The sequence below is a fragment of the Prorops nasuta genome, unplaced genomic scaffold (genome assembly GCF_024137725.1).
Source record: "Prorops nasuta isolate Cenicafe-Biocafe unplaced genomic scaffold, Cenicafe_Pnas_1.2 PNAS00005, whole genome shotgun sequence".
Lineage (NCBI taxonomy): Eukaryota > Metazoa > Arthropoda > Insecta > Hymenoptera > Bethylidae > Prorops > Prorops nasuta.
In genome coordinates this window covers 5,265,598-5,278,438 of record NW_027116802.1, presented here as the reverse complement: position 1 = coordinate 5,278,438, position 12,841 = coordinate 5,265,598, and the positions used below count along the sequence as shown (strand labels likewise).

The 12,841-nt window shown below is 44.4% G+C and overlaps 1 protein-coding gene across 1 annotated transcript in view; it reads right to left on the bottom strand.

Moving 5' to 3' along the window:
- Positions 1-12,841, bottom strand: part of PlexA (plexin A) — a 67,837-nt gene that overhangs the window by 6,358 nt on the left and 48,638 nt on the right. Inside the window, exon 3 of the mRNA XM_066727963.1 lies at positions 45-776. Within this exon, the coding sequence (XP_066584060.1) occupies positions 45-776 (732 nt within the window). The remainder of the gene's footprint in view (positions 1-44; positions 777-12,841) is intronic.

The following is a 12,841-nucleotide window of genomic DNA, read 5'->3' as shown; positions in this document are numbered from 1 at the left end:
ATTCCTATCGCATTTACTGTTACACATAGGTAGAGAATACTCACGCTGACTCCAGTAACAAGAATATCGTTCCTGCAGTTCTCGGCAGTGTCGTGGGTGCATCTGTGGCCATCGACGCACCAATCGCAGGGGAATTTGGAAGATACGCATTGGGTGCAGGAGCTATAGGTATTGCAGTCGAAGAAGGTGAAATTAGTGGCAACGAGATCGGGGCCATTGGTCATTCTAACGGAGAGCTTGGCAGTGAAGTGGTGCTGGCCTTGGGGGATTGGCGGTAGGAGGTCGGTTCTGGGAGTGGTGCAGTTAACGCCGAAGGATTTCCTCGATGCGTTGGTGATGAGAGTCTTGTCGAGGGCGGAAAATGCACAGAGGAACTGGCCGGAGAGCGTCGGTAGGTTATCGATGACGAGCTCGAGGGTTCTCGCGGTGGTTCGCTGCAATTGGTCGGGCACCACCGACGTGATGGTCGTGCATTTTCCACTCTTGTAGGGGATCCAGTAGAGCGGATCGTTGGCAGCGTCCTGGCAGTCGCTGCGCAGGTTGCACTTGTTCTCCAGGGAGCACCAGCCGCAATAAGGATCCTTCGCACCCAAACAGTCCCAGCAAGTCTTGTACACCGAGCATTCTTGCACCTTCACCTTCGAGACCTTCTTCTCCGTCAAAACGTACAGATGGACGCGGCGTGAATCGAACAGCAGATCCGGGTTTACCGCCGAACCTGGATCGATCTCCAAATCCCCGTATTCCAGTGCTAGAGTCCTACTTTCTACCACAACCTGAAACACAATGGAAACGCACGCTATCAATGCTGCTTCTCCCCTCTCCGGAAATTGCTTTATAAAATCAAATAATCCTTCTTTCATTTTCTCCTTATCTTTTGGCCCTTGAATATTCGCGATGTATGAAACATAACGAAGAGCCGGAGAATTGCTCTCGGGGATGATATTGAGAAAGTTGAGACGGATTAATTGGTTTATAGCGGGCCGAGGAATGTTAATACATGCATACATATATATATATAAAGAGAGAGAGGAGTCTGGTAGCACGAGGGACTGTTGATAAATGGATGAAATAGTTACGGCGCGAGTAGAGTGGGAATAGAGCGTACGAGATAGGTACCGTGGATAGTTGATAATTGAGGGAGTTTCGTGATAAGTCAAAATGGAGTATGTGTAGATACAGATTGATATCAAAGTGTAGTTGAGAGTACTTTGTGGACCATCCAGGATATAATCGGAGAAAGCTCCGGTTGATCGACATACCGTGAGAAACTCCGGCACGCAACAATCTCTCGCTATTGTTCCTTTGCCTCACAAAGGAGTCTCTGGCTTCGAAGCATTAGCACAATTAGCGCAATACGCTCCAAAGCTTCCTCGGCGCTTAGTCCTCGCGCGATCACACGCTCCACCGTAACTTAAAAATGACGAAATTGCAAATTGCTCGTACCTTGCACGAGTTCTAGCTTCGAAACTACTCCTATCCTCCGAGGTGGCAACAAAAAACAGGATAGAAAAAAACCTCTGACAAATTAGCAAATTATCCCTCGACAAAATATATCTCATTGTAATTTACAGCGACAATTTCCCCGGAACGATATAATATACAGAGATATCGACTCGTAAATGCCGGCTGGATTGACAAAGCACGTATCAGAATGGATTTCATAAGCGAGCAAATTGCTAATGAGATGTTACATGAATTATCCTGATTGAGCGCAGGTCGATAAAATTTTGACCTAACGTATAGCTTTGTGACAAAAGGGGTTGGAGTGGGGATAGGTAAATCGCGCTTTAAATTTTTTAATCGATTATCGAGCGCGCTCTGAAAATTCCTTATCGAACGACAAAGTCCAGCAGCCGGAAAGTTTAGCGAGAACCGATGAGCTTTTCCACATTTTATTGACATTAATTGATAAATCAATTGACGCTTATGTAGGTCGCATTATTCGCGAAAAAAAACACTGCGCCGAGCGTCGTTCGTTTTGCGCGAAGGAGCGATCGAGTTAAAAATTTCTGGTAGGACGGGGGGGGGGGGGAGGAGGGGGTGAGGTCAGATCATGATCAAAGCCACCGATTTTCCTATTTGGCCAATCAACGCTCGTCGTGTACGCAGTGGAAGCTTTGAGAACGGTGATTTAGCCCGAGTCTCTTAAATCGTTTAAGAGATTAACGCAAAGGGTCTTTTATGCCACGACCACTACACAGCGCGATGGCCTTTGTAGACTGGAATTCCGTGCTCCGCCGATGATGTTCTTCGTCGAACAACATTGGTCCACCGATGCGTTCTCCGCCCTCGTGCAGCCAAAACTTTACAGACTTTTCAACCATGCGATATAACGACGAGCCATTCTACACACCACAATGACGTACGTTGATTAACAACCAGCTATCATGGGCTATCCAGGACGAACGATAACCATCGGATCCTCCTTTACACGATATTTTACTCAATTTTAGTTGGATCGCTGGAGGAAACTATATACCGGGTAGCTCTTCAAATATCACCGGATGTATACGTTCTAGGATGGTATAGGAATAATTGTAACAAAAGAAATGTAATTTTTACGCTGGCTAACGTTGATTTATCACGCGTTAAAAATTGTTTGTTACTCGAGACTTTATATTTATCCAAAAAAACCTTTGAACACAAGTTTGATTGACCAATCGAAGGAGGTAGGTGGTGGATTATTCTGACAACTAAAAGTTTTCATATTCAGCAATTTTTAATCTCCAAATAGTACCATCTATTTTCAAATTTAGAAAATTGGGCAAAATTAAGCGACCAACCCACTATATATATGTTAAGTGAAAATAAGGCTAGCTTGGCTCTTTCCAGAGATATTTTTGTTAGGTTAAACGAGGAAAATTATACCAGAGAAAAGTATAAAAACTTGGTAGAAAGAATTAACCCCTTTATCGCGTTATTTTAGTTAGGCGAATCGCGAAGAGTTATGCTAAAAGAAAAGGAGAATAGAAAAAGTTCTTCCGCTCAATTTAATCTATTGATCTTTCTCCGGAAGAAACTTTTCGGTTTGATCATCGAATGATTTCTAGGATAAAACGATTAAAGTCGTTTTGCCAAGTTTCCAGCAGCTAATCTTGAAAAAGAGATCGATATTACGAAGAGCGTCGGTTCAGGCCTGGGAATGAGGAGGGAGGGGGGGGGGATAGCTATATACATATATATATATATATAGGAGCGTTCGATGCTTATTCACCGGGATTGAATGACTAATATAAGATTAAAGCAGTGCGCCTCGGCAATAAGTATTTTCTATGGACTTTGATCGCAGGTTCTTCGCTTTGTCGAGGACTTCCTTAACGACCATATTTATAAACTTAACTACGCCTAATGTACAATCATTCTATAAACTTTGACAAAGGAAGAAGTTTGTCGAGTGATCCGGCACTGAATGCGATACTACCGTCCTGAAATTTTCGTTTAAAGCGACTCATTAATCGATGACTCGAGAAATCTGATTCCTCGTCAACGATGTATCGGAGAAAAAAAAGAACGGTAACCCGAGATAAGGAAGCTATGATACACACCCACGGAAATGCTTCGAGTCATCTGGAATCAATTCCCAACGCATCGGCACGCTTTAATTAAACTTTTAATCCTACGAAATATCCAAAGAATGCCGAGGATCCAAAATTTCACTTTAATCCTAAACCATTTGGAAAGTTGTACATATATAGATATACCTGATACAGGGATTAGCTTTGTCAAAGAATAAAAAAAAATAATCAACGCTGAGTTTTCGGAGCTATTATTCTACACAGAGAGTTTAGAGTGATTTTTATTAATCGAATTGGCGAAACGTTAAGAGGGGAGACGAGCGTTTCCTTCAATTATCGAAGAAAAGACTATCGCGTGATAGGATTAGGTTGAATTATGCAGAAACATAGTTTCGCAATTATAAAATGACGGAATTGATGGAGGTCGTATATGAAACGTTAAACGAATAATGTTGACGATCGTTGGGAGCCGCGCGGGGATAATATAGCCGGGACAGAGTGTGTGTGAGAGAGTGGAACGTGGAACGTGGGACAACACCGACAACACCTTCTTTCGAGCGTAGGATATAGAGGGGCTTTATCCGAAATTCGTCGCATTTGTACAATTTCGCGGTTATTGAATTATTTCGCATGAGCAGAATGGCGTCCCAACTGAATTATATCGATCAACCCCGGGGCAATTTCACTTGCCCGAAAGCCTACTAGGCATTTTAATTTCGTTTTATCATACACATGCATGCTCGTGCGCGCGCGCGTGCGCGGCTATACATATAAGCTAGATGTGGATGTAGTGGTGCCTGGCTCGTGGGTGGTTCGCGTGTGTAGTAGTATATATATATATATACATATAGCATAATCTTGTATATACAAGAGAAGAGGAGGCTACGCAAGGACGGTGTACGGAGGAGGAAGAGCCGTGCGAAAGAAGCATGTAGAAGAAGAGGAAGATAAAGCGGGAGGACGGAAGAAGATTCTGTGCATGTGCGCTTGGCGAGTCGAGCATTTTTAATCGATCCCTCGCCGTTTTTCGGCTACCCAATATCCGTCGACCTATTTTTCACGTTTCCGTTGTACTACTTTTTTCTCCCCTGCACCTTTCCAGATGCCATTCAACCGCGAGTTTTAATCGAAGCCGACTGAGAATCCTCACCCTACTTCGCTTCTCCCATTCGTGCACTTATATATATATATATATATATATATATATATATATTGCAGCGAATGGAATATCGATGCAATTTTTGGCCCACTCGACGTCCTCGATCATCGCGCGAAAAACCCGCGTAACATTCGAGCGAATTCTCGTACGAACAACGATACTCGATGTTCGCCAAAGCCGTACAAACAAGAAGGAAAGGACGAACATTAATCAACTCAACCCACTCGAATTTTTCCCTCTTTCGACGTTCATAAGTTCGCCTGCGACCAACGAGGGACTTTGAAATTTATCAAATTAATTATCCATGATTTTCTCAAGTTTTTTCTCATCCCTCTTTATATAAGATATTGTTTGTGTGTATGTCTATAGTATATACACGGAAACAGTATAGTATCATCGACAGGAATTTTGGACGGTACAGAGGGGCCGTATATATACATACGCGAGTTGCTTTTTGCTCGGTGTGATTCACGAGAGGACGAGAAGGACGGGGTGAAACAGGCTGTCACAAGACTTTATCCATTATGGTTACCCCTCTTCGCAATAACATATACACATTTACGGAACGTAAAACTTCGATATTTCATGCTTTTAGTAAAGTCAACTTTTATTCTCGTCCGTTTCTTATCAGTTTTTTCACGGGAAGGGGGGGGGGGGGTATACGTGCGTTATGTTTTTCACGAGGGAAAGAGAAGGGGATGGGGGGGGGGGGGGTACAGTTATTGGAAAAGTTGCTTGGAAATTAAGTCAAGTCCCAGACGCAGAGCTAAAGAGGGTTATATATTCGCCACGCATATAAGGTGCGTCGAAAGAAAAATAAAGAGAAAAAAATAGTTTGACAGATAAATCGTAGACGCACGGAGCGAGGAATATAATCTCGGCCGTGAAACGAGAAAAAAAAGAAGTAAAATTGAGTGGAAGTAGGTTTGCTGGATTTTGTTGGTTCTAGCTCTCTTTTAACATAGCGTGCATTTTGCGCCGGTGAATTGTGACTTTTGCAGGCAGAAGTATGAAATTATGAGAATGACCGAGGAGAGACTCTATAGCTGCGTGGAAGCTGGAAAAATTGGGTCACTGTTCTAGCACGTGATATCGTCTGGTTTAAGTGTTAAGAGCAAACGCAAATTTGTAATGTATTTCGGTACGATGGTACGTCATGCAGGAAATGGAAATTACAAAGGAGAACGAGAGAAACTTAACAGAAAATTCGCATAAAGAGCGTATGTAAATGTGAAGGCAGGAGCAAAACGAATGTAACGGACGATAGTAATGAAGTCGAGGTCGTTTCTATCTCTGAAAAAGCAACGGAGCAGCAGCACGCTTGTATGTGCATATAGTCTACTCTACATATATATAAATATACATATACAGAAGCAAACAAGCACGCTCGTTATATTCAGCATCAATTATTGCCTTAGACTTCCAATTGATTTGATTTTATGAAACGACCGAGGCAAAACTATCGCGTTATCCCCCCTAGATAAATAATATGATCCCCGATTAAATAACCAAAGTTCCATTTCGTTCGGAGCATCGATTTCGCTTACTTCCATTACGCGTAATGGAAAACAAATTCACAAGGCAGTTTCGAGCAGTATAACGGATTAAATAGACGTTTTTCAGTTTTTGGGTCAATGGGGACGCGGAGGAGAAAGAGAGGGCAATGGGCTAAAAAATATGATGCTATCAAGTTTCAATGCTCCAATTGCTACCGAGAGAGCTGCCAGCCAAATAACATTACTACAAATAATAAAAGCAATAATATTTTGCCATTTTTTTCCACTTTTATTAATTCTCCATCAAATAGACTTAATTTTTTATTGCTCGAAAGCAAAGCTTTCCTCGTAAAAGCTTTATGGATGATAAAAGCGACGTCTTATTAATTTTTAAATTTACAACGTAGCTTTTCGTGCGAATGAATATTGCCATTTGTAGTAACATATAATTTATATATATATATCACTATATATAGAATACGTAGATGTATACACATATACTAAAGAGATGTAGTAACGGATGGAGAGGCGAACCAGCAGAGACAGCTGCAGGAATAAATCGCGATTTATCTGAAAGAATTTCTTTGACAGCCTTTTCGTTGGAGATGTTGGACTTTTTCCAAAATAAATCATAGCGATCGAGGGAGTCGAGATGCAGCGGGCAGGAGGGTGCAGAAGAGTTTTTTTCTTCTCGTGCGATTTTTTAATGGTTCTCGTGAAAGTCGTCTCACGGCCGCGCTCCGAGTTTGGTGAAAATTCTCAGAGACGTACGGCGCGGCGCAGCGGCCGAATGCCGATATGGTGCACCAGAGTACCAACATTTCCTCGCTTGGCTTCTTTCTCTTACTCTTACCCCTCGCCGCTCGTCCCTTTCACTCTCTCTCTCTCTCACTCTCACTCTCTCCTTTAAAGGTGTCCTCTCTTCAAAGATCCAACCCCCCCCCTCCCCTTTGCCGCCTCCCCTCGCCCCCTACGCTTCAACATCGCCGCGCGTCTCAGTCTCAGCTAACTTCCTCCAATAGCGTCGTAAACCGGTACTTATATGTCCATGAACGCGTGACGTATGGTGGTCGAAAAATGCAACCCAAGGTGCAATTCCCTTTTATCTCCCTCCCCCCTCCCTTCAGTCTATGCTACATCCTGTATGTATGATATTATATATATATATATATATATATACTTACACACGTAATAATACACACATATATAAACTATTTTATATCTTCTATTTTCACGCGAGCCTCCTACATTCGGTCCTGTATACGTGAACGGCGTAAAAAATATTTTTCGCGCGATCATAAAATTCCTGTTGTTCCAGAGTTTCGTTTCTGTTAGCAAAAAGCCCTTACGTAATTCCGCGCGCGAGAGACCAGCGAGCGGAGAAAGAAAGAATGCTTAGAATTTTTCAAAGAAGAAATGCCTTTATGTTTTCCTGGTAAACACAGCGAGGAATATGAAGGCAGGATATCATTTTACGGCACTTCAATTAGAGCGGCAAGTAATTAAGGAGAGTTTCGTTAAGCATTTTCTATAAAGATTAATTGGCTTCTTGCGGATTAATCGCTGGAAATCGACACGGGCGTGTGATGTTCCAGTAATTCTCTCGCAATGCGTGTTCCTATAAGCGGTGGTGGTGGCAGTGGCGGCCAAGCCGCTTTTTCGAATCCATACATATATGTATGCGGTGTTTGTCCCTCCCGCGCACACTCCTCTCTCTCTCTCTCTCTCTCTCTCTCTCTCTCTCTCTTACTTTCCCCAAGGTACACTAGCCGTTTGAAAAGAAAGTTAATTCATTCGAGTGGCAGTCGCGGTAATAACGCCAACCAAACAACAAACCCGAGAGAGAGAGAGAGAGAGAGAGAGACCCACTTGCTCGTACCGACGCAATTCAACCAACCGTTATACATAATGTACATACACCACGCTACAGAGGCGCATTTGTGCTTTAGAAAAGGAAAAAAAAGAGGAGAGAAATCTTCAAATTTCCAAACTGAAGATCAACATTTGCTCAATACTCGTCCGTTACTCCGTTTACCCATGGCGAGTCCCTCTCGATTCTCAATAGCCGTTGAGATATTTTCTGGTCGAGTCTTTGTTTACCCTCGAACGGCAAAAGAAAAACTGTAAATAAAACGAGCGAAAACAAGAATCAAAGCTTTCTCGAAATTCAGAAGTCGCTTATTTTCCGAGCTGACGGATTCGCTTCTCGGAAGGAAAGGGGGGGGGGGGGAGGGGGTAGGTAGGTAGGTACATAGGAATCGATGAGGATTCTAATTAAAAAGGGATAGCAAGAATCTTCCGTGGAATGCGTTTAATCGTTTCCATCGAGTTTCGAAAGGCGAAGATTTGAGCGCGAGCTGTATATATATATATATATATAGAAATAAAAGATGAGGAGAGAAGAGGATACATATAGGTATAACGAGGCGTTAAACGATTTGCGTGGCGAGTGTCGTGGAAACTGGCGCCAGGAGTTTTCGTAACGTGGCTACGACGTTTACGCGGGGAGGGTGAGGGGCCTGAGGGGGGAGACGTCGAGAGAGAGGAGAGACATAAAAATTTCGCAAGAGCGACAAGCTGCAACCGCGTGGCGCGCAGCGCGCAAGGGGCCAGGCCAGTTTGTTTGCTCGTTGCGAGGATAGCTCCGGGCGATTCGCTGCACTCCCGTGTCTCCTTGAGACACTTTCCGTGCTCGCGAGAGCGCAATTTTCCAGCAATCCCCCCCCCCCCCCATGCTCCTAATCGTTCGTCGCGCCTTTTCTCTCTCGCTGTACACAATATATATATATATATATATATATATATAGACGCTTCTCCTTCCTTCCTTCCACTCGTAGATCGAGGAGAGCTGGAATCTCGCTTAAAAGCCCACACTGCGCTTATCTACCAAGCATTCTAGCTGGCTTTTGACTTTTTCCTCGTCCTTGGAAAATCCCCCACCCCCCCCCCCCTCCTCATCACTTGGCAGCTGCGGTAGACCGGACGTGCTTGGCCGTCGCCGTCGACGCTTCCAGCAGAAGGAATTCAAACGGACGCGTCGCGTCTCGTCCCGTCGCCAGGATCTATGACCCACATGCGAAAATGATTTCCTCTCTTTCTCCTTATGAGCGAGCGGCGAGGCAAATTAGACCTGCCTCCGTGTGTATTCGTATTCGCGCTGGCTACGACTGACGTATGTACGATCTCCAGAAGAAACCGCGCGTAGGTGGAACCAGCCAGTTGTGTGTATCTTATTTTTATCGTTGCTCGTTGGAATTGTTCGCTCAGGCTTGTTTCTGCGTAAACTTATGCCCCCCCCCTCCTCGCCCGCTTCTTTCCTCACTGCTCCATGCTATATAAACGCGTCTAGTGTCGGTGTGTTGGCATTATATTATATAGGGGAGAGAAAGGTATATATATATGTGTTTGTGTGTGTGTATGTGCGTTATAGCGTCGGCTGCTGTCGGCAGTGGCAACGACGGCCACTGCAACTAACGGCAACTGCGGCGGAGAGCAAGGGAGGGGGGGGGGGGGAGTGTGCGTCGGCATCAATGTGCAGGCAAGCGCACGTGTAACGTTTGTTTATTCGCCGTGCAAATATACGCTGCTTGCAAACAGTAATGCGAATAAAAAGGGAAAATTGTTGAAAGAGAGACGCGGACAAAAAGTGAGAAGGTTTGGGGTAGAAAAGAAACCACGAAAAAGGAGACGAGAGAATGAAGGAATAGAGGGAGGGGGGGCGCGAAAGAAAAGGGAAATGGTATGTAAAAGATACAGGTGGGTAGGGGTCGGTCGTAAAAGAAAAAAAGAGACAGAGAGATAAAAATGTGTGTAGGAAGTTGCGAAAGAGAAAGAGAAGAGTCGGAGAGGGGCGAGGTGGCTGCAGGCTGCAGCTGGCTCCAACAGCAGCAGCAGCACTGACAGTCGCGACCAGCCATCAAAAATGCACGCAATCTCCTCTCTCGGGGTCCTCGCGAATCCGCCACGTGAAATTTCATCTCGAGCGCTGAAAATCATTTTTCAGCAATAAGAGCGAGTCGTATAGCTATATAGGTTATGCGTGTATGTATATACGGTTGAGCCTAGCGCTGCGCTGTCAGCAGAACCTTCGGACAGATACATCCAAAATAATGGAGAGGATAAATGTAATTACGCTTATCATCGGCAGGATTCCAGCGTGAAATTCTTCTTGCCTCGTTGAAACGTTACGCTCGCAACGGCAAATGGAATAAGCACGCTCTCTTGCAAAAGATACAGGATTCATTGCTATTTTCAACATTCCATAAATGCATATAATTGCTATACTTTCAAAGCTTTATTATTTCTTGCTTAGCGAAGCTGGAATGTTATCCTCCCATTCACCCTACAGTTCCTACAGTTTCAGCGTCCAGCGACGAAAATCAGACTTTCGCGTGAAATTCGGCAGAGGCCGAGCATAAATCCTGTACACCGTATATATATATATATATTTTGTTTAAATGCCAAGTACCAGCGCGTCGGACTGATTTGAAATTCAAGGCAGCTCTTATGGCCGGTCCCGGCAGCTCGATACCCTAAATTTATCCGGTAATAAAATGAATCTGCTTTCAGGGAGAGTGGGAGTCTCATAAAAAATCTAGCTCGACCGATACCTATACGCGTTTATCCAATTTTCGGTAAAACAAAACATGGCAAAAATTCGAGTCTCTCATCGATTGGAAAAGTGCTAGTTCGGACGCATAGAGCCAATATTCTGTCTGGTATAACGATAAACGTGTTTTTCCCTACCGTATCGAGGAAAATCTCCAAAGAGAGAGAATTTCCTTCCCTTGCAAAGGGTGAATATTAGAATTTATCATATTTCGTAATTATACAGAGTGGCGGTGTAGGGAAGGAAATTTGACTGCGAGGATCCAACGAAGAAGAGACGAGATCTTGTAGGATATCGCGTGTGAAGGGTGAGGGAGAAGATTCTTTAAACGGAGAGAGTCGAGCGTGAAGTATTATCGTTGTTTAGCAATTAGAGTGGAATTTCTGGAGGGAAAAGGAAGAGGAGTGAAATGAAAATTAGCAGAGCGGGGTTGGCTCGTTTGCTGGTTTAAGGATGCGACGGGCGCGAGCTGCGATCGGAGGAGTGGATCGTGGCTGATTGGGTCAGGTTGAAGGGGGGGGGGGGTGGTGGGGAGAGAGGTGGGATTGGCGCGCATTGTAGCATCGCGTCCACTGGCCTGACTGGCCTGAGAACCGTTCCGGGCCGACTGGTACGCGGGTCAGGTCGGGTTAGGTCAACCGAAACGCGCGCTCTGCCCCGGACACAAGCAGCACGCGACGCACGCGAATCCCCCCCCCCCCCCCCCCAGCTCTTCAGCTTCTCCTAGCTAACCACATTGGCAATCTCCAGAACCTCCTCGTCACGTTTCCACTCTCTCTCTCTCTCTCTCTCTCTCTGGCAACCCTCGCCATTAGCCCGGATATGCCCGTAGTGTACGTATGCCCTCCTTCTGCACGGCTCCTTCTTCCCCATGAAGAGCGGCGCAGGTCGCGGCAACGGCCTACCTACGCCTTCTCTCCCTACGCTTCGGCAAAATTTATCGTGCATCCGAGCAAACGGAAGATCCATAAGATAATGCCAGATATAACACTACTACTCTGCACTATTATGCATGCTTTCGATTATTCTCCCAATGAAAGCCTTCTTTTTACTGCACGACTCTTCTCTCGATGATTTAATTAAATCCTCCTGACTCGCGATCAAGCTCGTTATTTTCATCTCTATGCATTCTTTATTCGGCAATTTTCCCAAGCTTTACCAGCAAGCAAATAATGTATATATAACATCGAGACGGCGCGAAACGTCCGAAGCATGTTTTTCCCACTTGTGTGTGCCAACTCGAAGGCGATCCCATAAAATTTATCGGCCGGTGTCTCTCCCGTTTTTTGAAATCTTGCAATATTAACGTGTCATTTTTCTTTGCTACGGTTTATCGGGAAAAGGGATCGTGTTACCAAGGAATAAAAGAGCTTCTCGTATATATCAAGAGACGCTTTATTTTGTATTCTGCATAACTCGATATACACTGTTGCCATCCTACTGTTCTTCGGTCAATATCTTTCTCTCTCTTTCTCTCTACACATATATACACACTATACGTATTGATATATCTATTATCGTGGGTGTCGCTATTTTTTCCTCTCACTCTCTCCACACACATACACAAGCAACCATTCCATTTTCCCAACACAGAGATCGATAAACTATTATTCAAATTATTCAGAGCATTTTTCGATGACATTTATTGCCTTTTTCTCTACCCCCTCCCCACCCTGCTCTCTCTCTCTCTCACCCTCCTCCGAACAACAAAACCGATAGACTCTATTACGAAATTATCCAAAAGCATATTTCTCGACGTTCGATTCTCCCTTTCGCAGTTTTCCTTATTTTCCGCTCCCGAGCTCCGAGGAAAATCGAGAGACTCTGGAAATCTTGAAGACGTCGGCGACTATTTCATCGGGGCAGATTCCATTAACGGAATTACGAAGAAGCATTTTTATGAAATGGCAATTGGTGGAAACGAGGGTAAACTTGGCGAAGACTCGTGTTGCCTTATTTGCTTTTTATTATAGTATGCCGACAGTCGCGTCTCTTATTCGCTTTCGCGAAATGCTCAATGTATATATATATATATATATATAGGTATGTGTGCTGCAAG